The sequence below is a fragment of the Sphaeramia orbicularis genome, chromosome 18 (assembly GCF_902148855.1).
Source record: "Sphaeramia orbicularis chromosome 18, fSphaOr1.1, whole genome shotgun sequence".
Taxonomy (NCBI): Eukaryota; Metazoa; Chordata; class Actinopteri; order Kurtiformes; family Apogonidae; genus Sphaeramia; species Sphaeramia orbicularis.
Window position 1 is genome coordinate 32,338,426 of NC_043974.1, and position 21,378 is coordinate 32,359,803.

Consider the following 21,378-nt stretch of genomic DNA (forward strand, 5'->3'; position numbering starts at 1 on the left):
CACATTTCAGTATTTTTTTGTCAGCTACTATTCTCTTTTGGATATTTTAGGCCCCTTCATTCCATAATACAATTATTTTCCAACACCATATTTTATAGAAATAATGTAATTCATGAGATACATTTTATTATTGTTAGACATTAGGTAACAATGAATCTGTTCAATATAAATCTGCATTTCCATCATTTTCCTGATTAATTTGTTACATTTGTTTTGTTTATCTTGATTATTTTACACATTTTTCTTTGTTTTCTTGGTGAATTTGTTCATTTTTTTGTAAATTTTTCTGGACTATTTTGTACATGTTTAAGTTGTTCATTTTTGTTTATTTTCTTGATTAAATGTTGTAATCTTTGTGATTATTTTATTTTGTTCAATTTGTTGATAATTTTGTTGATTTCTGTGAGATTTCTTGATTAATCAGTTCATTTTTGTTCATTTTCCTTATTATAAACAAAAAAAAAAACCAACAAAAAAACATGAACAAGACAACTGTCTGTTGATATCTTCCTTATCAGCATGGACAAAACAAGTTCAATCTCCATTTTTATAGTTGATCTTACATTACATTTTACTGTGTTTTTACTCTTATATCTTATTTATTCAACAACAGGGGTGTCAAACTCATTTTAGCTCAGGGGCCACATTCAGCTAAATTTGATCTGAAGTGGGCCGGACTAGTAAAATAATAACATAATAATATATAAACAATGTCAACTCCAAACTTTTCTCTGTATGTTTTAGAGCGAAAAGAATAAATTTACATTATGAAAAGGTTTACAAACTATCCTTTCAAAAGATGTGAATATCATGAATGAACCTGAAAAAATAAGTGCAATTTTAACAATATTATGCTTCAGTTTATCGTTTACACATGTGCATTCGAACGTACAGATCACAGTGGATCTACAAACACATAAAACATTTACTAACAGGCAGAATCTTGTTAAAATTGCACTTATTTCTCCTAAGACATTTCAGGTTGTTCATATTTGCTCAGGTTATTCACATTTTTTGTGAAATTATACTTTGTTTTAGTGTAAATACATGAAAATATTTACATTTACAGAGAAAAATTTGGAGTTGTCATTATTTATATGTTATTATGATTGTATTTCACTTGATAATGAATTGGTCTGAATGTGGAACCTGAACTAAAAGGACTGTTAATTTCTTAGTGTCATTTTTGCATTCCACAGATTCATCCCAAGGGCCGGACTGGACCCTTTGGCGGGCCGGATTTGGCCCCCGGGCCGCACGTTTGACACCGGTGTTCTACAACATTTTGATCAAATACAGTACCGTGGTTTAGTTTAATTTCTGATGGCCACTTTTTATATCAGCCAATGGGGATGTAGCTCAGTGGTAGAGCGCATGCTTCGCATGTATGAGGTCCCGGGTTCAATCCCCGGCATCTCCATTGTGTTTTTATTCTGCTCTGAAATAACATCCCTTCATCCAAGCACCGATCTACACCAGAGGAAAAGGTGTGTAATGCTGTGAAACTGACCTATTTCGTGATTTAACGCACATAAATCGCTGTAAAATGAGGGCTCGTCTGTGATTGGTCAGACCAGGAGGCTCCTCTCCTCTGATTGGTCGCTTCAGGATGTTCAGTCGTGGGAGTGTTCACGCACGCGAATGTCAAACATCCACTTTCCTTTTTTTTTTCTTTTTTTTGTTGCCGGTGTAAAGCTGTGCCGTGCAGTCCATGTCAGTGCAAACACAATGGACGAAGTTCCACCGACACACAGCTGACTGAAACTTCACTCTGTTTTTTGGACAAACCGTGTGTTAGACTGAACAGCGGACTCATGGAGCCACACTGAACCCACTGTCACTGAGCACACACTGGACCGGACACACCGGAGCGGATCCAACCGGTAAATATCCACGCATTTCCACCCAGCCTGTTTTACAGACTAACCTGCTGGAGGGAAACAGCCACCCTTGTCTGTCACAGTAACCCACTTCACGACCACCGCACCGTCCAAGTTGCATTTTCTCCTCTCAGCCAAACTTGATTGTGCCGGAGAAATGATTTCAGTAGACGTCACTCATCTGCATAGGGAGTAAAATGCCTCCATCCTGCACGGCTGTATGCACACTCGAACCCTCTGTATCCTCGTTGTACGTTTAAAGGACACACTAATTGCTGCATATCCGAAACTACAAACATGGAAGGTACAGTTTGCATGTAGTGTCATCCAATGTATGTATTTGTATCCGCAGATAGGAGGCACATCTGGGTTGCAAACTGTCCAAGATGGATGCAGCGCCGCTGTGCGCAGGGATGCACGGCGGACAGACAGTGGGGTGTCCTTAAATACCCATCATCCCCGCGGTTTGCCTTCCATTTATGCCTCGGTTTTGTCGTGTGTATTTTTTTGTCATCTTTGCAGGAGTAGGATGTTACTAGCCTCCGCCGTAGTGGTATGGGAATGGCTGAACGAGCACGGACGCTGGCGGCCCTACAGCCCGGCCGTCTGTCACCACATCGAGGCAGTCATCCGGAGCGACCCGCGGTGTGGTAGTGTGGTCCTCGGACAGGTGGACTCTCGCCTCTCGCCCTACATCATCGATTTGCATTCCATGCACCAGTTCCGACAAGACACAGGTGAGGAAGAGGAGGGTGGAGAGGTGCAGCCGGGCCTCAGGTGGATGCATGCATGGATGGATGGATGGATGGAGGCCTTTTTACTGCTTATATGTGTCTTTTCCTTCACTTCAGCTTCTGCTCCAAAAGTCGATTTTTGTGGGGTCTGGTTTGCAGATTTAGGCTGGGTTTTCTTTCTCTTTTGCAGTTAGAATCCACATATCCAACAAATACATGTTGTACTTAAGGTTCTATCTCATCCAGTAGGAGTATTTATGGTCTAGAATAGTCTTTATCAAATGGGGGTACATGTACCCCCAGGGGTACTTGGAAGAAGCCCAGGGGGTACTTGAAATTGTTTTGGAAAAATACATTAAATAAGTTATGTACATAATACAAAATAAATAATGAGAATTAATGCTGAATATTAAAACACAGTAAATACATTCATATTATAAAATTGACACACCTGACCTTATTTCATTTTAATAGTTTCAAAAGCTCTGAGCCCCTCCTAAGCTTAGGTAACATTTTAAGAACAATTCGACTTTATATTATTCAAGATGAGTTTATTTGAGTAATTAAGAACCTATTTTTTTGTTGATGAAAGGTTTATTTATTCATTAATGACCAATTCATTTATTTTTCTTATCAGTGAATGAGGGCACTTTTCAGTTTATATTTTGCACACGAAATTTACTTATAAAGATTTATTATTTTTATTATATTAAAGTTAAATATATGTTGTTTGTTTACAAACATTTGGAAATAAAATCAGACACCTTTGGCACAGGAACAAATTTTACCAAATTTTTTTCAATCAAAAATACTGAATCGAGGGTTAGGGGTACTTGGCAAAAAATATATATATTTCAGGGGGTACTCCACTGCAAAAAGTTTGAGAACAACTGGTCTAGAACAGGAGAGTCATTTTAGTTCAGCCCAATATGATCACAAAAGGGTCTGACCAGTCAAATAATAACATAAAAACTGAGAAATAATGACAACTTCAAAAGTCTGTCTTTGTTTTAGTGTAAGAAAGTAAAATTATATTATGAAAATGTTGTATACAAACTGCCCTTTCACAAAAAATGTGAATAACCTGAGCCATGAACCTGAAGTAATTTTAAAAAGAAGTGCAATTTTAACAATATTCTGCCTCAGTTTTTCATTTACATATGTATATTACAACTGACAGATCACAGCGGATCTACAAATGCACAAAATATTTAGTAACAGGCAGAATATTGTTAAAATAAAAGACATTTCAGGTTGTTCATATTTTTCAGGTTCTTTGAGTTTGTAAAATCTTCATAATATCATTTTACGTTTGCGATTTTTCACACTAAGACAAAGAAAAATTTGGAGTTGTCATTTTTTTTTATTGGTTGTTATGCTATTTTCAGCGTAATCATCAGTATAATCATCATCCCATGGACTGGATTAGACCCTTTGGGGGACCGGTTTTGGTCCACAGGCCATATGTTTGACACCCCTGGTCTAGAAGAAAGTCTTAAAGTAACTGGAATTCAAGAAATACTAAAGACATGAGGCCAAATCCTTATATTTATTTTATTTAAATGCTGTTTCAAAGACAAATTTGGGTACCAGAAACTGGAAATATTTGTGGTTCTAGCTGCTGAAATGTCTAAATTCTCACCAGACCACAGTAGCATCTGAGGAGTCCAGGTGTTTTTCTCTGTTATGATTTCACCTAAAAGACAAAGACATAAGAATTCACTTTTCACAAGTTTATCAGGAGAGATGGGAGGGGGAGGGGATGGGGGATAAGAGGGGGGTCTTTGGCAGAGACCCCCAAACATCACACTACTCTTCTTTCAACGTTGGCTGACAAAAGCCTTTGTGCAGTTTGTTTTCCCAACCCGACGGAGGCTGAAACTGGGGAAAGCAGAGAGGCGAGAGGAGGGGGAGGTGGGGTGGAATTTGAGGAGTCTGAGGTCATTAAAAAATGGGGTCGAGGGGAGAAACTTTTATGAATGAACTCCCCTGTTGTCTTGTTAAATGTCCAAACACAGACTGTGTCACACAAATTCCAATGGTGTTTCATACTGAAGCTGCATATCAGCAACAATTTACCCTGGATTCCATCCTGTCAGCAAACAAAAATATCCCAGTTTTTTAATTGGAATCTTAGGAAACCTAGGTTTACATTTATTCTAGTCTGTGTAACATATAGAGCTACATCATAATGGATGAATGTGAACTATTTCAATAATCAGTCCTTTGTTTGGTTAATACTACAGAAAAAACAGCTCAAAATTCGTGTTTTACAGAATTTTCTCTTTTGTCCTCCTTTTGTGACAACAAACAAACATATTAATAAGTAATATGTACTAATATATTCAGTTTTTTGATCAAACAACATGATTGAGTTCATCATTTCAGACTTTTGGAAACAATGATTGATATTTTTTTTACCATTTTCTGACCAATCAAAATAATTATCAGTGATGGTTCGAGATGTTAAATGTGTCTTGAAATATCATTACAGAATTACACAAGGAAAACATTTTTCTACTACGAATCTTTGCGCGTTCTTGAGAAAACAGCATTTTAAAACATAGCATCACAGTACTTGAATGTGTTTATTTGACACCGTTAATAGCGTATATCGTACATAAAACTGCTTATTTTATGTCGGCAAAGGGCTTCAGAGATGTTTTTTGTTCGGTTCTGTTTCAGATTTAACAGACAAAGACATTTTTCTGCCTGAATTGTTGTTACAATGGATCACTGAACTTAGAAATTAAAATAAATATTTACTATTATTGTTGCTGATGGAAGATGTCAACAGTTTAAGGTGAACTCTGAACTGAACACATCTAAATTTCTTCCAAAACAGTTTCTGGATGATGATAAAAGGCTTCCATCTTTGCACTTTTGAGAGTTTTTTGCGCCGGTTTTCTCAATTGTGAAGGCTTTACAGTATGAGGAGTCTGTAGAGTTTCTCTGGACACCCTGGGAAAGCAAACACAGCCAGCTTTGGGTCGGATCAAGGCTGCCAGCCAATCAGAATTCAGAACACCCTGTGCTGTTACCAGGGGCAACCTGTTTGCCCAAATTCTTAGCAAGCAAACACAGACATGTTGAATTTGTTAGGATTGTTATCTAGTTGTCCTCGGCAAATAGTACCACAAACATTTACCTTCCCTTGCACCTTCCTCTCATTACTCATCGTCGTGACTGTATTAAACCACAGGAGCCTTTGTGAGGATGTAAAGTTACAGGAGAAAAGGAGTATTAAAGCTGCAGAACTTTGAGTCCCTGGATGTTGACCAATAAAGGCCAATATGTCAGTCAATAATAGATACTCAATAGCTGATTAACTGTTCCCTAAAACAAAACAAAACCTCTGGGAAGTGAATTATCTTTGACTTTTGGACTCTTAAAGACCCAGTGCTACTTTTGTGTCAGGTCCCAAATTAAATTGTCTCTATTTTTAACCTTTCTTAAGTGATTTGTCACCATTTATTATAATATTATCCTCTGTATTTTGCATTTTATCAGTACAATTTAAGTACTTTCCTGTATTTAATTTATTGACCATGAAAACATTCATAAAAGCTCAGATTAAAATTGATTATTATATCAAAAACAGAGACAACTGCAGAAAAAGTGACTTTTTCAGTCAAATCTATCATTAACTGAACATAAATCAAGCATTTCCATCCACTGTCATTGATCAAACTCTGTTGTTTTACTGGTGAATTAATGTTGTAGAAGATGACCGAGTGACGTGCAAATGGGTCATATCTGATGACCATGAAAGATAACAAGCTGTATTTTACACCAATTATTTACCTTATTTACATTGATGGAATTAGCGGATCAACAGTTTAGATCAGTAGATGCTTTTGGTCGATGATGGATGTTTGGGCCTTTATGGGTTAAATTTGGTTAATTATTATTTTCCTTCAAAGTCAGTGATTTTGGTTGACTGCTCTGACATTATCTGGGCCTATGTTTAATATTTTCTTGTCTGCTGTGTTTTACATTTTATCAAACATTTCCAATAATGTTATAATTCAGAGGTAATTGTTTGCTTTGTTTCCTATGTTGGTCTGTCAGTGGTGTCATATCCCTTTTACTAGTATAAAATTAGCATGACCACCACTTATTGCACCAGATTTACATGCTATAACATGAACATATGTCACCAAAATCACCATTATTGAACCTATTCAACATGATTTTGAGGTGCCTGATTGATGAAGTCTAGCCACAAAGCTTGTATGTTAAGATTTTGTATTGCAAAATGTGAAAAATGAGATGTTGGAATTGCACTTAATGTACAGCGAGACCACTACAAAATGATCAATTTCTCTGTATGTGTTTGAGCAAAATGAATATTTATTTTGTACTCTAATGGCAACATTTTCTCCCCGTTTCCAAACAAAAATATTGTGAGTTAGATCATTTATTTGCAGAACATTAGAAATGGGCAAAAAAACTAAAAAGATGCAATCAAAGCGACAGTGGACTGGAATTGGTGTCAAACATGTAGAAATGTTGATTCCGGAAAAAATTGCAGTGGTCTCTGAATTTTTTCCAGAGGTTTATATTCAACTTGTCATTGCACAAGTACAGGTACTCAATAAAGCAAGCAGAAATACACTGTAAAAAGTAAGATTTCATTCTGAAATACAACATAAAGATGAGTAAAGGTAGTTTTAAACAGTATTAAGTTGAATTAAACATATAAAATTTTGGCAAAAGTAGGAAAATTAATTATTGCACACATTTTAAAGTCACTAAACATGAATTACTTTTAATGTCTATCTGATTTTGTTGTTTTTCTAATGTATTATATGCAATGTAAATTTTATATATTGGTATACAGATATTGGTAAAATGGGAAACGTTTAATAATAACTTTAATAATTAGTTTAGTTTAGTCTCTATTTTTACAAATTACAGAAATCAGCATTTATCTAGATACTAAATTACAGGGAAAACATGCTAAAAACTAAAATGTCGTATCTGTAAAAATTGGTAAAATTAGTTTATTATGAGGTATTTATAAAAATGTATGGAATCCTTTTTGCAGAGCTGTACATTCTTAAATCCCTGAAAATGACCTCTAGATAAACAGCTGCTTTATTACACATCTGTGTAATAAATTGGGTCTCTGGTGAGGATCAGGTGGTGACAAGTTACAAGACACTTTGTGAGTAAAGTCAACTGTCCAGAGCTTTTACTGCAGTTGAGTCCAGTTCCCTCAGTAGTTCTTAGTGCAGATGCAGCTTATGTTTACATGACATTAATGTGCATAAACTGTGACCGCAGGTACCCTTCGACCGGTGCGACGTAGCTTCTACGACCCCACCTCAGCTCCAGGCCAGGGCTGGTTGTGGGAGTGGGAGAACGACGCCGGCAGCTGGACGGCGTACGACACAGAGGTGGGCATTGCCATCCAGGCAGCTCGTGATCGACAGCAGCCCTGGCTGGACCTGGCGCCGCTGGGGTTCTGCTACCTCATTGACTTCGAAAGCATGACCCAAATCAACGGGCAGACGCAGCGCTGCCGACGCATCCAGCGCCGCTCCGACTTGGCCTACCCATTGGTGTCCGGACCCCTGCCCAAATCTCACCACGCCTGGGGGCCCGCGTCCATGCCCGGCCCCGGGGGACTGCTGGGGGTGGACATGTCTGGGGTGGGCATGGGGATGCGAATGAGCAGCGGCGGGACTGGAAACGGGAGCGCCTACCCCAGTGGGGCGCTTCCGGCTTCGGCCATCACCTCCTTGGGACAGCCGTGCGCCTGCCAGCAGTGCATGTTGGTGCTGAGCGTCAAGGCGGGCGCCATGTCGACCGCTCAGACTCTGGGTCGTAGACCACCGCAGACCAAACCACCGAGTCCCAAACTCAGCCTCCCAGTCCCAGGGGGGTCGTACTCACTCACCCTGCCTCGGCCTCCGTCGCTGTCCCGCTCCTTCTCCCCACACAGGACGTCCATAGTCGGGGCTACAGGTGGTCTCAGTATGGGTGGGATGGGAGGTGGAGGAGGTCTGGGCATCATTGGCGGCGGTGGCGGCGGAGGTGCTGGTCTTGGCATCGGAGGCTTCACCCATTCCCTTTCCCTCCTCGGCTCAGCCACCGCAGCTCTCTCCATCTCCTCCACCAGACCCCCTCCTCCACCTCTGCCCCCTCCCCCACCGCCCCCACCTCCACCTTCCAACACGCCAGCATCTGCAGCCACCTCGCCACCTCACCCTTCGGTCTCTCCCTCCTCCTTGCTCTCCGCTTCCTGTTCCGCCCCTACAGCGCCCGCCCCGGGTCCTCCTCCTCCTCCACCTCCACCTCTCATCTCGACCACTGCCTCCACCTGCACGCCCTCGCCTTCTGCCCGCGTCTTGGGTCCAGTGTCTTCATCCGGCGCCGCTGCCTGTGCGGCGCCACTGCCTCCACGGTCCAGCCTGGCGGGCCTGAGCCGACCGGCGCTGCAGCGGATCGCCATGGCTCAGTCACGAGCCCTTATCGCCTCTGGGTGAGTATTTATTCTGCTAAAAAAACTCCTGTAAATATAAAAGATGACATTATATTTTAGTTAATTACAATACCAAATATGTCCAACAATGGTAAAATCGAGAGGTAATTGTTTGCTTGGTTCCCTAGGTTTGTCTGTCAGAGGGGTCGTATCCCATTTACTAAAATAAGATTAGCATGTTCAGCAGTTACTTCACCCGATGATACATCAACAAACCAATTAAACTGTAAACTGTGGTATTGAGGAGCCTGATTGAAGAAGTTTAGTCACAAAGTTTCTACTGTAAAATTTTTTATGGGAAAATGTGAAAAATGGAGACGTTGGAGCTGCCTAGACATTCTTCCGGGTGAGTATTTATTCTATTAAAAAAAGCTCCTGTTAGTATAAAAGATGACTTTATCTTTTAGTAAATTACAATATCTAGTGTGTTTACATTTTATCAAACATGTCCAACAATGTTGAAATTCAAAGGTAATTGTTGGCTTGGTTTCCTATGTTGTTCTGTCAGCGGTGTCATGTCCCGCTTACTAAAATAAAATTAGCCCGATCAGCAGTTACTTCACCAGGTTTACTTGGTTGAACATGAAGAAACATCAAAAAAACCATTGTTAATTAAGCCGTAAACTGTGAAGTTGAGCAGCCTGATTGAAGAAGTTTAGTCACAAAGTTTCTCCGTTAAATTTTTTTATGGCAAAATGTGAAAAATTGAGTTGTGGGAGCTGCCTAGACATTCCTCTGGGTTAGTATTTATTCTACCAAATAGGATTCTGTAAATATAAAAGATGACGTAAGAGATAAAGTACTTGATAGTTTTGGGCCATCATTATCTTTTAGTTAATTACAGTACTACCAATTTCTACCTGCCTGTTCATGTGTTTTCACAAATACTAGGGGTGAAATACATGATTATTAGTTGTAATGATGCAATTAACACTCAGTATTTTTTGTTGTTGTGTTGATTCCTGCAGTGTTAACAAGATAAACCATCTAAACATGAGTAAATGGATAGGACGATAGCAGCACAAAAGCTACACAGTGTAGCCTATAAAAACTCAATTTATCCAGGAATTTCCAATTAGCTGCAGCCTTCATACCACAGGGTCTGACATGGACGCTCATTAGCATCTCTGAGCCTTTAATCTTCATGACAAAGTCCAGACTCGTTCATATCGGTGGAAAAAACAATGAAGAGCATTCATACCCAACAGGATAAGCCATCACACATTTAGGATCAGGTTTAAAATGGTAAACATTTAGGATTGAAGGGAACCAGAGGAGCCTGGAAGTGCTATTTGTGTATTGTTTGTTATAGTTTGGTTGGTAACCACGGTAACCACTAGTAGGAGCTTGGTTTATAGAGTTATGTGCATGTTCTTGATTTGGAAAATAGGTTTTTAATTGATGAACCAGTGGGTAGTTTATGAGGAGCAGCAGGAATTTATTCATTAACTCAGGTGGTGTCCAACATACAGCCCGTGGGCTAAAACTGGCCCACCAAAAGGTCCAATCTGGCCCGTCGGAAGAATCTGTGAAATGCAAAAATTAGACTAAAGATAATGACAATCAAGAATAAAATCAAATTAGTTCAGGTGCCACATACAGAGCAGTTAAATATGACCATACCTTTAATTTTATTTATTATTTCAAAGTAGCTATATCCACAGTACTGCAGGACTACCTTTCTCATTAGTCTATGACCACAGAGCCGATCAGCCCTGGTTCTATCATGTGTAGAGGTACCCTGTCACCCTGCTGACACAGGACTGTGGACAGAAGCATCGCACATGAAAGGAGCCTGTCCAGTTACAGGAAAAGGTTAGGGGACCAGTTACTGAGGCTACGTCCAGATGACAATACTCATCGTATTTTTCTTTTGCGGATTCTAAAAGTTTTGCGTCCATACATGTATTGTTTCAAGTAGAGCCTGACCGATTAATAGGGCCGATTATAGTGTATCACCGATTAATCAACATAGGCCAATATGTAGCCGATGTATTAACTTTTTTGCTGCGGAATTCTGTTGCTCGCTGCTCCTGTGTGTGTGTGTGTGTGTGTGTGTGTGTGCTGCCTGGAGAGTTAGAGGAACAGTAAAGCGAGTTAGTTTCACTTTCACTCCTGCTCGGACAATGACGCTATCACCCCCACACACAAACACATAATAACACATAGACAAACACATAACGGAGCTACAACCCCCCCCCCCGGTGAAAATCACAGACCACTACTGCGTGCTCTGATAAGGATGGACCGCTAACCCCCCCCCCCCCCCCGTCTTATGAAGTATTCACCCCTCACACACACCCATTTCCGTGCACTTCCTGTCTCCCTCACAGTTTCATTCTGCCAGCAGGCCTGGGTGTTAATAGTGTAGGGGAGACTGGGGACAATTGTAACCCAGGTCACTTGTAACTCTTGTAATTGCTCCAATCAGGAACAACTTAGGACTCACCTAATTCCCTCTGCACATGCTCAGTTTAGTCCTTAGTCCGCATGGGAAGTTGTAGTGCCGGGACAGACACATCAAAATTTGTGAGTGAAAACAGAATTTTGTGGTCAGTCATATTTTATGCTCTAATTATTTTTGTGATTGCATAGTTTGCATTTGAAAGTTGTGTAAATTATCTTTGTCAGATAAACAAAGATTTATGCAACTATTTATCCACCCGTCCACAATTATCTGATGAAAGATTATTATATCCTGTGTAGATCAGTGTTCTTATTTCATTTATCGGCCAATATATCGGTTATTGGCCAGTATCGGATATCGGCTGACATATTGGATATTGGCTTTTTTTAGCCCCCAATATCGGTATCGGCCCCAAAAATCCCATATCGGTCGGGCTCTAGTTTCAAGATATATCTGCATCCAGGTGGAAACGGGAAAACGGAGTGAAATTGGTGTAATATGTATGCCACACCTATATGTGGCACTGTACACAAACACTGACTGGCAGGATACACTCAAATCACAGAAGAATACACTGAGCATGTCCATCAGGTTACATCAGGGGTTTCTTTTTCATGCTGGTTATGTGGTACTATGGTGTCATTGTTTCCAAAAAGTGGTGTTTTTTGTCTATTCACATGGTAACGCGAGGGCAGCGTTGTGAGTTTTTTTCGCCCTGGAACCTGTTCTCCAAAAATACTGTTCCAGGGCACAGACAATACCAGTGTCATGTGGACTAAAGGCCCAAACGTATTCAACTTTTGCACATTGACATAATTTCGTTGTGGTGTGTACGGGGCATGTACTCCGTATATCACTACAGTACCATGGCAACAAGAGGCTAATGAGTTCATGGAACAGTATCCATGATATGATTGGATCTGTGGAGACACAATGTCCTTACTGCTTATTGTCACAGTACAAATGCTAACATTTGATTGGCTCTGTGGAAATAGACAAACAGATATTTCGTGCCACAGTACTGTGGCAGTAGCCAATGCCCTATTATTTTGTTAATTTACTTTTTTTGTTCATTTTCTATTAAGTTTGTTGATTATCATTTCGTTCTGATTATTTTATCAGTTCTCATTTTATTTTGTTGATTTTTTATTTTTGGTCATTGTGATAATATTTTCTTTTTATTGATTTTTTTTTTTTTTATTAATTTTTATTTTGTTGATTATTTCATGCATGTTTTTTTCAGTTTCTTGGTTATTTTGTTAATTTTTGGGCATTTTGATAATTATTTTGTCAGTTTTCTATTGATATATTTTGTTAATTTAGATTTTTTTCCCTTCTTTGTCCATTTTTAGAATTTTTTATTATAGAATTCTTTGTTGGATTATTTTGTGTGTTTTTGTTTTTCATTTTTTTATGCCTTTTGTTAATTATCTTGTTAATTTTTCATTCATTGTCTTTATTACTTTGTTCAGTTTTGGTCAATTTGATAATTATTTTGTTGTTTTTCTGTTGATGTTTTTGTTAATTTTAGTTCATTTTTTATTTTGTGCATGTTTAATTCATTTTTTGTATTATTTTTGCTCATTTCTCATTAATTTTCTGGATCATTGTGTTCATTTTTATTCATTGTCTTGATTACTTTGTTCAATTTTGGTCATTTTTCTGCTGATTGTGAAATTATGTTTACTGAGTTGAAACTGACTGGTTAGGGTTAGTGACTGTCAGTTAGTAGAAGTGTCCTGATGTCTGAGCTAGAGGGCGCTGCTGAGTCACATACAGCATCTACTGCTCATGTTTGCTTCAGAATCATGAACTCTGTTGTTTTTATAGTAAATCTAATGGTTTTTTTTGTTGTTGTTGTTTTTTTTTATGTTTGTCTGTATTTGGTGCCTCAGTGTTTGGATATTGACATATTTAAGGGCATGCGTTTCATTTGCCATTTTCCATTTTGGTCATTCATTCCATATCTTAATATTTTGTCTTTTTTTTCTTTTATTCTTTAGTTCATTTTGATTATTTTTCTTTTACTTTGTTCGTGATGTTTTTGGTTTTTTTTTACAGTTTTTGTTCATTTTAGTGGTTATTTTATGCAGCGTTCATCTACTTTGTTGATTATTTTGGTCATCAGTATCTTAATCATTTTGTCATTTTTTTGCTTATTCTTCTTCATTTTCATATTTTATTCTATTTTTGTAAATTTGTAGTTAATTTCAGTGATTATTTTATACATTTGTAAATTTTGTTGTTCAATTTTCATTTTGTTTTGATAACTTTTTCAGATTTTTCTGAGTTTTTTTTGTAACATTTTTCTGTTTTTCCTTTTTAGTGATTATTGCCATTTTCCATTTTGGTCATTCATTCCATATTTTAATATTTTGTCTTTTTTTTGGTTTATTCTTTTGTTCATTTTGATTATTTTTCTTTTACTTTGTCCGTGATGTTTTTATTTTTTCACAGTTTTTGTTCATTTTAGTGGTTATTTTATGCAGTGCTCATCTACTTTGTTGATTATTTTGGTCATCAGTATCTTAATAATTCTGTCATTTTTTTGCTTATTCTTCTTCATTTTCATATTTTTTGTAAATTTGTAGTTAATTTCAGTGATTATTTTATACATTTGTAATTTTTGTTGTTCAATTTTCATTTTATTTTGATAACTTTTTCTCATTTTTCTGAGTTTTTTGTAAGATTTTTCCATTTTTCATTTTTAGTGATTATTAGTGATCATTTTGTGCATTTCTCATTTCTTTCTTTTTGTTTCTTGTAGATTATTTCATTTTTTTTTTTTGTTTAATATCTTGATATTTGAAACGACCTGGATTCCATTTGATTTCGATAACACCACCCCAGCACCACATTCTGTAAAAACACACATTTAGCTCCTGCCAAGCCTCAGATTAATACCAGATATGACCAGGTGAATGTGTCGGCCTCTGCTTGGATAATCTCTGTATTTTGTGTCAGGTGATGTGAGCGGGTCAGAACCTCACAGGTGAGAGTATGCGTGTGTCCGGCAGATGGTGGGACCTGCTGTGGTGTTAAAACCGTCCACGTCACTGATCCAGATTCACTCTGATCTATGGCCTTTACTGGTTCTTAGCTCAATCCGCTGCTGTTTTCAACCACAGCATCGTAACTGGAAACGCAAAACATCCTAAAGCTGGATGATCGAGTGAGTTGAAGGTCGAAATCCCTGAGATACACAACAGGAGCTGGGCTTACACTCATAGTTTTGAATGAAGGAATGGTTTATTTTTGGTTTGCACAGTAATCACCGCACACAGTACAACAACCACAATAAACACAAAAACCAAAAAAAGGAATAGTGTAGAAGCAAAGGCTTATTTTGATGTAACGATATGAAAATTTCATATCACGGTTATTGTGACCAAAATTATCATGGTTATCATTATTATCACAGTATTATTGATATTGTGCTCAAAATGTTCAAACAGTACTTATACACACACTGAAATAATTTAACCAAGTTGTATTAAAAAAATAAAATAAAATAAAATAAAATAATAGGCACAATGTACCTTCTGTCGGCAGAAACATTCAAATATTAACCTTTAGTCGTCTGAGTCTGTTTAGGCTTTGGTACTTTTGATTTTTGCCTTTATATACTACATAAACAAATGTTTACTATACCCATGTTCGGTATCTTTTTTTTTCAGCACAACTTCATCTGTATCATCTGTCTGTTATTTTTTTCACTTTAACCTACTATATCAACATAAAAGGTCAAAAAACACAAAAAAAAATAAAATCCGATTTGAAAAAAGTATATACTTTATTGCATAAATAACACAGATGCTTAACGAACCTTTTCAAAGGCTTTAAAAGTGAATATTGGTTGTAAATATTAGATATATAAAATCAAAATTGTAATAAATTAAAACTATACTCAAATATTTCACATAAAAGCAGATCTTTACATAGGGTTTTTTCCCCTAAAAGTGCGGTAATCAAACACAGTTATCATGATAATTAGAATTTAAATGGTAATACTAACTGTCTGCGATTTTACGGCGGTTTATCATTATACCGGTAATCGTTACATCCCTACACCTGACACACTGCTTACACATCTCATATCATTAGTTTTAGTTGGAACAGTATTTATTTTGATCATGACTTTTTACACCCTACACTTTAACACATGGAGAATTTATCTACCTTTAATTAATTACTGTTATATGTCTGATTTATTCAATTACACAACACATTTTGGTATATTTATTCCTTGGGTTTTTCAGTTAATTTAGATTTTTTAAAATTCAATTGTGATTATTCTGTACAGTTTCTCTTTTTTCTTCATTTTTCAGTCATTTTGTTGATTATTTTTGATAATTTTTCATTCCATATCTTAATATTTTGCCATTTTTTATACTTTTTCTTTTTCATTTTGATCTTTTTTTTTTTTCCTTTGTTCATTTTTTGTTCATTTTAATGATTATTTTGCACATTTTTTCTTTGTCCTTTTTTTGTTGTTAATTTTATTGATTATTTTGTGCATTTTTCATTCAATTAGATAATTATTATTGGTAATTTTCTATTCAATGTATAATTGTTTTTGACATTCATTGGCTCATTCTTTCTTTCTTTGTTTGGTGATTATTTTGGTCATTTTTCACTCTATATCATAATATTTTGCCATTTTTATAGAATTTTTTTCATTTTGATAATTTTCTCAGATTTTTCCATGATTTCCTTTGTTCATTTTTTCTTTTTTTTTTTTTAATTTTAGTAATTATTTAATGCATTTTTCATCTATTTAGTTGATTGTTTTGGTCATTTTTTCATTCAGTGTATCGTTTTTGACATTGATTAGATTTGAGTTCAGGTTTTATTCCTTTTCTTGATTCATTTGTTCATTTGTTTGTTGATTATTTTCTTAATTTTTCCAGTTGATACACATTCCTAACCACAGTTTTGAACATATATTTCATTCAGATTTGTTTTTAAACTCATTGTTTATTTCTTTTTCATGATAACATCTGTATGAGTGGATTTAGAACACTGTGGGTTCATAGACGTGAGGGTATTTCTTCTTCTTTTTGTTGTTGTTTCTTTGTTTTTGTTCAGTGAAAAGCAGCAGATGGTTAGTAGAATTGTTGAAGTCTGAAGGGTCTCTGACATCACAGATTACGGCGTTTCTTTAGATCTGTACAGCGGTCACATCCTTGCTGTTATATGTTTGATAACGTTGTTGATTATTTTGGTCATTTTTCATTCCGTATCTTAATATTTAGCCTTTTTTTCCATTTGGATAATTTTCTCAAATTTTTCTGTAATTTCCTTTGTTCATGTTTTTTGGTCATTTTTGTGATTATTTTGTGCATTTTTAATCTAATTAGTTAATTATTTTTGGTCATTTTCCATTCAATGAATCATTGTTTTTGACATTCTTTGGCTCATTCTTTCTTCCTTTGGTTAATAATTTTATTCATTCGTCATTTTCTTATTCATCTTTCATTCATTTTCTTGATTAATTTGTTCATTTTTCACTTATTTGTTGATTATTTTGGTCATTTTTCAGTCCATATCTTAATATTTTGTTATTTTTTTTTATACTTTTTTTCTTTTTGATAATTTTCTCAGATTTTTCCGTGACTTCCTTTGTTCATTTTTTGTTAATTTTAGTGATTATTTTATGAATTTTTTTCTTTTCAGTTTTGTTGTTAATTTTAGTGATTATTTTGTGCATTTTTCATCTAATTAGTTGATTATTTTTGGTCATTTTCCATTCAATGTATGATTGTTTTTGACATTCATTGGCTCATTCTTTCTTACTTTTTTCCCCTCAGATTTTTCAGTGATTTCCTTTGTTTATTTTTTCTTTTCTTTTTTTTTGTTAATTTTAGTGATTATTTTATGCATTTTTCATCTATTTAATTGATTATTTTGGTCATTTTTCCATTCAGTGTATCATTGTTTTTGACATCGATGAGATTTTATTTCATGTTTCATTAATTTTCTGGATTAATTTGTTCATTTTTCATTTGTTAGTTGATTATTTTGGTCATTTTTCCATTCCGTATATTAATATTTTGCCTTTTTTTTGTGGAATTTTTTTTTCATTTTGATAATTTTCTCAGATTTTTCCATGATTTTCTTTGTTCATTTTTTCCTTTTTTTATTTTAGTCATTATTTTATGCATTTTTCATCTTTTTAGTTGATTATTTTGGTCATTTTTAGTCATTTTTATTCAGTGTATTATTGTTTTTTGACAGTGATTAGATTTGAGTTCAGGTTTCATTCGTTTTCTTGATTCACTTGTTCATTTGTTTGTTGATTATTTTCTTAATTTTTCCAGTTGATACACATTCCTAACCACAGTTTTGAACATATATTTCATTCAGATTTGTTTTTAGACTCATTGTTTATTTCTTTTTCATGGTAACATCTGTATGAGTGGATTTAGAACACTGTGGGTTCATAGACGTGAGGGTATTTCTTCTTCTTTTTGTTGTTGTTTCTTTGTTTTTGTTCAGTGAAAAGCAGCAGATGGTTTGTAGAATTGTTCAAGTCTGAAGGGTCTCTGACATCACAGATTATGGCGTTTCTTTAGATCCGTACAGCGGTCACATCCTCGCCGTTATCTGTTTGATCTTAAGTGTGTGGTGCGATTTGAGCATTTTTCAGGTTTTTTTTTTTTTTTCTTCTAGTGTCGAGGTGTGGGCTTGAATGTGTGTTTCTGAGCATATGTGTCCAGATGGAGGCGGTGTAAAGCTGCCAGATTAAGCGGGATCAGAGAAACGTGACGACACCCTCCTCCAACGCTTGGTTTCCCACTCTTCCTCCTCTTTTCTCCCACCTTCTCTTTAATCTTTTCATGGCGTCACGTTGTTCATAACTGACCCAGTAAACGCCAAAATGTGTGGAGACTTATGAATAATCCACATATCATACAATTATAAATACAGTCATGGAGGAGGGTTCGGTCAGATTGAACAGTAAAGGTTACAACGCAACCACACACTGTTTAGACAATACTCACTAAAAACTGCAATTACAGCCCAAAATAAAACACTACTATTAATAAAACACTACTAAGAGAAAGTTCAGTGTTTAGACTTAAAATCTGTCTGTGTCTCTCTGTGTCAACGTAAACCGTGCAACTGTTAATTAGTTATATTTAGAAAAAAATATGAGAAAAAGTTGACACATAAGATTATAGAGTGGATTTAATGTTAGAAAATATTCATTAAAAATGTATTTAAAAAGTTATTAAATTAAAGTTACACAATGCAACTTAAATATTTAATATAATATTGATTGTTTCCTGAAAAACTGAAAAACAGTGATACAGGTTGTTTTTGTTGTTATTTTTGCTATTTTTCATTCAGTATCTTAATTATTATGCGTTTTTTGTAAATTTTTGGTCATTTTGATTATTTTTGTCAGATTTTCTGTTAATTTACTTTTTTTTTTATTTTAGTGATTATTTTGTACATTTTTTCATTTATTTTGTTGATTATTTTGGTCATTTTTCATTTCATATCTAAATATGTAGTCTTTTGTTTGTTTATTTTTTTGTTCATTTTGATAATTTTTCTGTGATTTTTCTGTGATTTTTTTGTTAATTTCCCTTGATTTATGGTTTTTCTTCATTTTAGTGGTTATTTTATGCAGCTTTCATCTACTTTGTTGATTATTTTGGTCATTTTCCATTCAGTATCTTAATCCTTTTGTCATTCTTTATCTTATTGTTGAATTTGATTTTGGATTTTTGTTTGTTTGTTACACTTTTTTGAATTTCAGAGATTAATTTTTAGTAATTAATTTTTTGTTTTTTTGTTGTTCAATTTTAATTTCATTTTGATAACGTTTTCTTGTTTTTCTGAGTTTTTTGTAAGATTTTTTTTTCATTTTGTGCATTCTCCATTATTATTATTTTTATTTTTTGTTTCTTGTTGGATGTTTTATTTTTATTTATTTATTTGATTTAACACCTTGAATTTTTGTTCAATGCATCTTCATACCAATATCAGACCTTATAACCTTTTTCTTACTTTTTAAAACAGTTAAAGCTTTCGGTAAATACTATATGCTTGATTTTTATAAATGTTTCGCAAAGATTTGCCCGCTGTAGAATTGAACTTAATGATAAAAGTTAAATCTTATGTTTAATTCATTAATTTTAAGACATTTCAAACTATTCAACATCAAGGATTCCCGTAATTTTTTTTATAAATAACTCACAATACATGAACAAAGAAACCATTTACCATTTATTTTACAGAAACAACTTTGGTCAATCATTGGTCATATGGGTAAACTCAACGTGTACCTCAATTTACACAAATAAAAAAAACAGAAATAGAAAATATAGATAAATTATACAGACTATATGTCCAGTATGTGTACTTGTGCAATGACAATAAGTTGAATCTAATTAAATTTTGATGTTTCCTGATGTTATAGACTAATAATAATGTAATTTTTCTAGATCATTACATTGATATTTGAAGTTTTTTCTCTTGTCAAAGAAAAAACTGAACAGAAACGGATTAAAACATCTGTTAACTAATCATTTAAAGACACAGTAAATAGTTTTAATGAAAGCATGTTGAAGAGTCTCAGCATGAACTTTGTATTAAATGAAACCATCAGAGATTAAGTGAAAGTAGTGCCTGTCGCTGTTGATATTAAAGTTTTCTTAAAGTTAATAGTTTAATGCTTGCAATCTTCGTCCAGTGGCATGCAGTATCTGTCAGCCCTTATGGTTGGCCGGTGGCGTGACGCGTTGGCGAACAGGTAATCCATCCTATGACGAATCTGTGGCCAGGAGCGGCGTTTGGTCAACAGATGGAAACAGGTGGATTAGCCTTTTATAAAAGAGGAAGAGAAGCAGACGCACACAACAACAACACAACGCTACAACACAACTGATGCACAGTGAGGAGACGCTGAAGGAAGGAAATAGACCTAAATAGACCTTTATTGGTTCTGTGTAAACGGGAAACATGACTATCATTAAAACAGGACGACCGTAAGTAACGCACATATTTGTATTTATGGAGATTTTAGTGATAGCTTACTGCACATGGTTTTTGCTTTTTGGTTTTTGTTTCAGATTTTTCATGCACTTCTTAAATCCTGGACATGAGTTTCCCTCTTCCTTAACTTTAAATGAAAATATTTGTTCACTGTTGAACTTATTTTAAACATTTTTCATTTTTTTGTTATTTTTGCATTTGTTTTGTTGATTGTTTTAGTCACTTTTTGTTCAATATCTTAGTTTTTTACTAAGTTTTGGTTTATTTTTGTTCACTTTGAATATGTTATGTGATTTTTTTTTTTTTTGGTGCATTTTTCAATGTTTCATTTTTCATCTTTTTGATTATTTTGTTGATTTTTTGTTTAATATCTTGATTACTTTGTCACTGTGTTTTCTGTTTTTATTGTGTTCGCACTGATTTATCTTAGATCTTATACATTATTTTAGTCTTAGGTAAATACTGTATACTTTATACTTTGTTTATATAAATGTAAATATGTAAAAGGTTTTTTACATGCACGTCAAAACAATGCAACAGGAGATCAGAAATACTGATGTTTGCAGAGATTTAGTTCGTCATGACATCATTCAGCATCTTGGAAAACAATTTTAAGAAGCAAATATGCTTTATTTATTTTGGTTTTACAGTTCACAAATCTGAAATTAAAGGATTTCAAGCTTTTCCAAACTTCTGTAGATTCTGAAAGAGAATGTGTTGTAGTGAAAGAGTTGCAAACCAAAAAATCTGAAATTAGGTTGTTCCATCCCTCATGCAACATTTTTTTTTTTTTTTTTTTTTTTTTTATGACAATTGTAGGATATCAGTCATTAGATTTACATGACACATTTCTTAGAAGGA

General features: G+C 35.1%; 1 protein-coding gene and 1 non-coding gene across 2 annotated transcripts in view; both read left to right on the forward strand.

Annotated features, from left to right (window-relative positions):
- Positions 1-1,348: 1,348 nt before the first annotated feature.
- Positions 1,349-1,420, forward strand: trnaa-cgc (transfer RNA alanine (anticodon CGC)). Its single transcript has one exon. It is a non-coding gene; the product is annotated as a tRNA-Ala (tRNA).
- Positions 1,421-1,929: 509 nt separating this feature from the next.
- Positions 1,930-21,378, forward strand: part of dtx4a (deltex 4, E3 ubiquitin ligase a) — a 28,073-nt gene continuing 8,624 nt past the window's right edge. Inside the window, exons 1-3 of the mRNA XM_030162475.1 lie at positions 1,930-2,184; positions 2,403-2,617; positions 7,904-9,104. Coding sequence (XP_030018335.1) covers positions 2,410-2,617; positions 7,904-9,104 — 1,409 coding nt within the window. The 5' untranslated portion in view covers positions 1,930-2,184; positions 2,403-2,409. The remainder of the gene's footprint in view (positions 2,185-2,402; positions 2,618-7,903; positions 9,105-21,378) is intronic.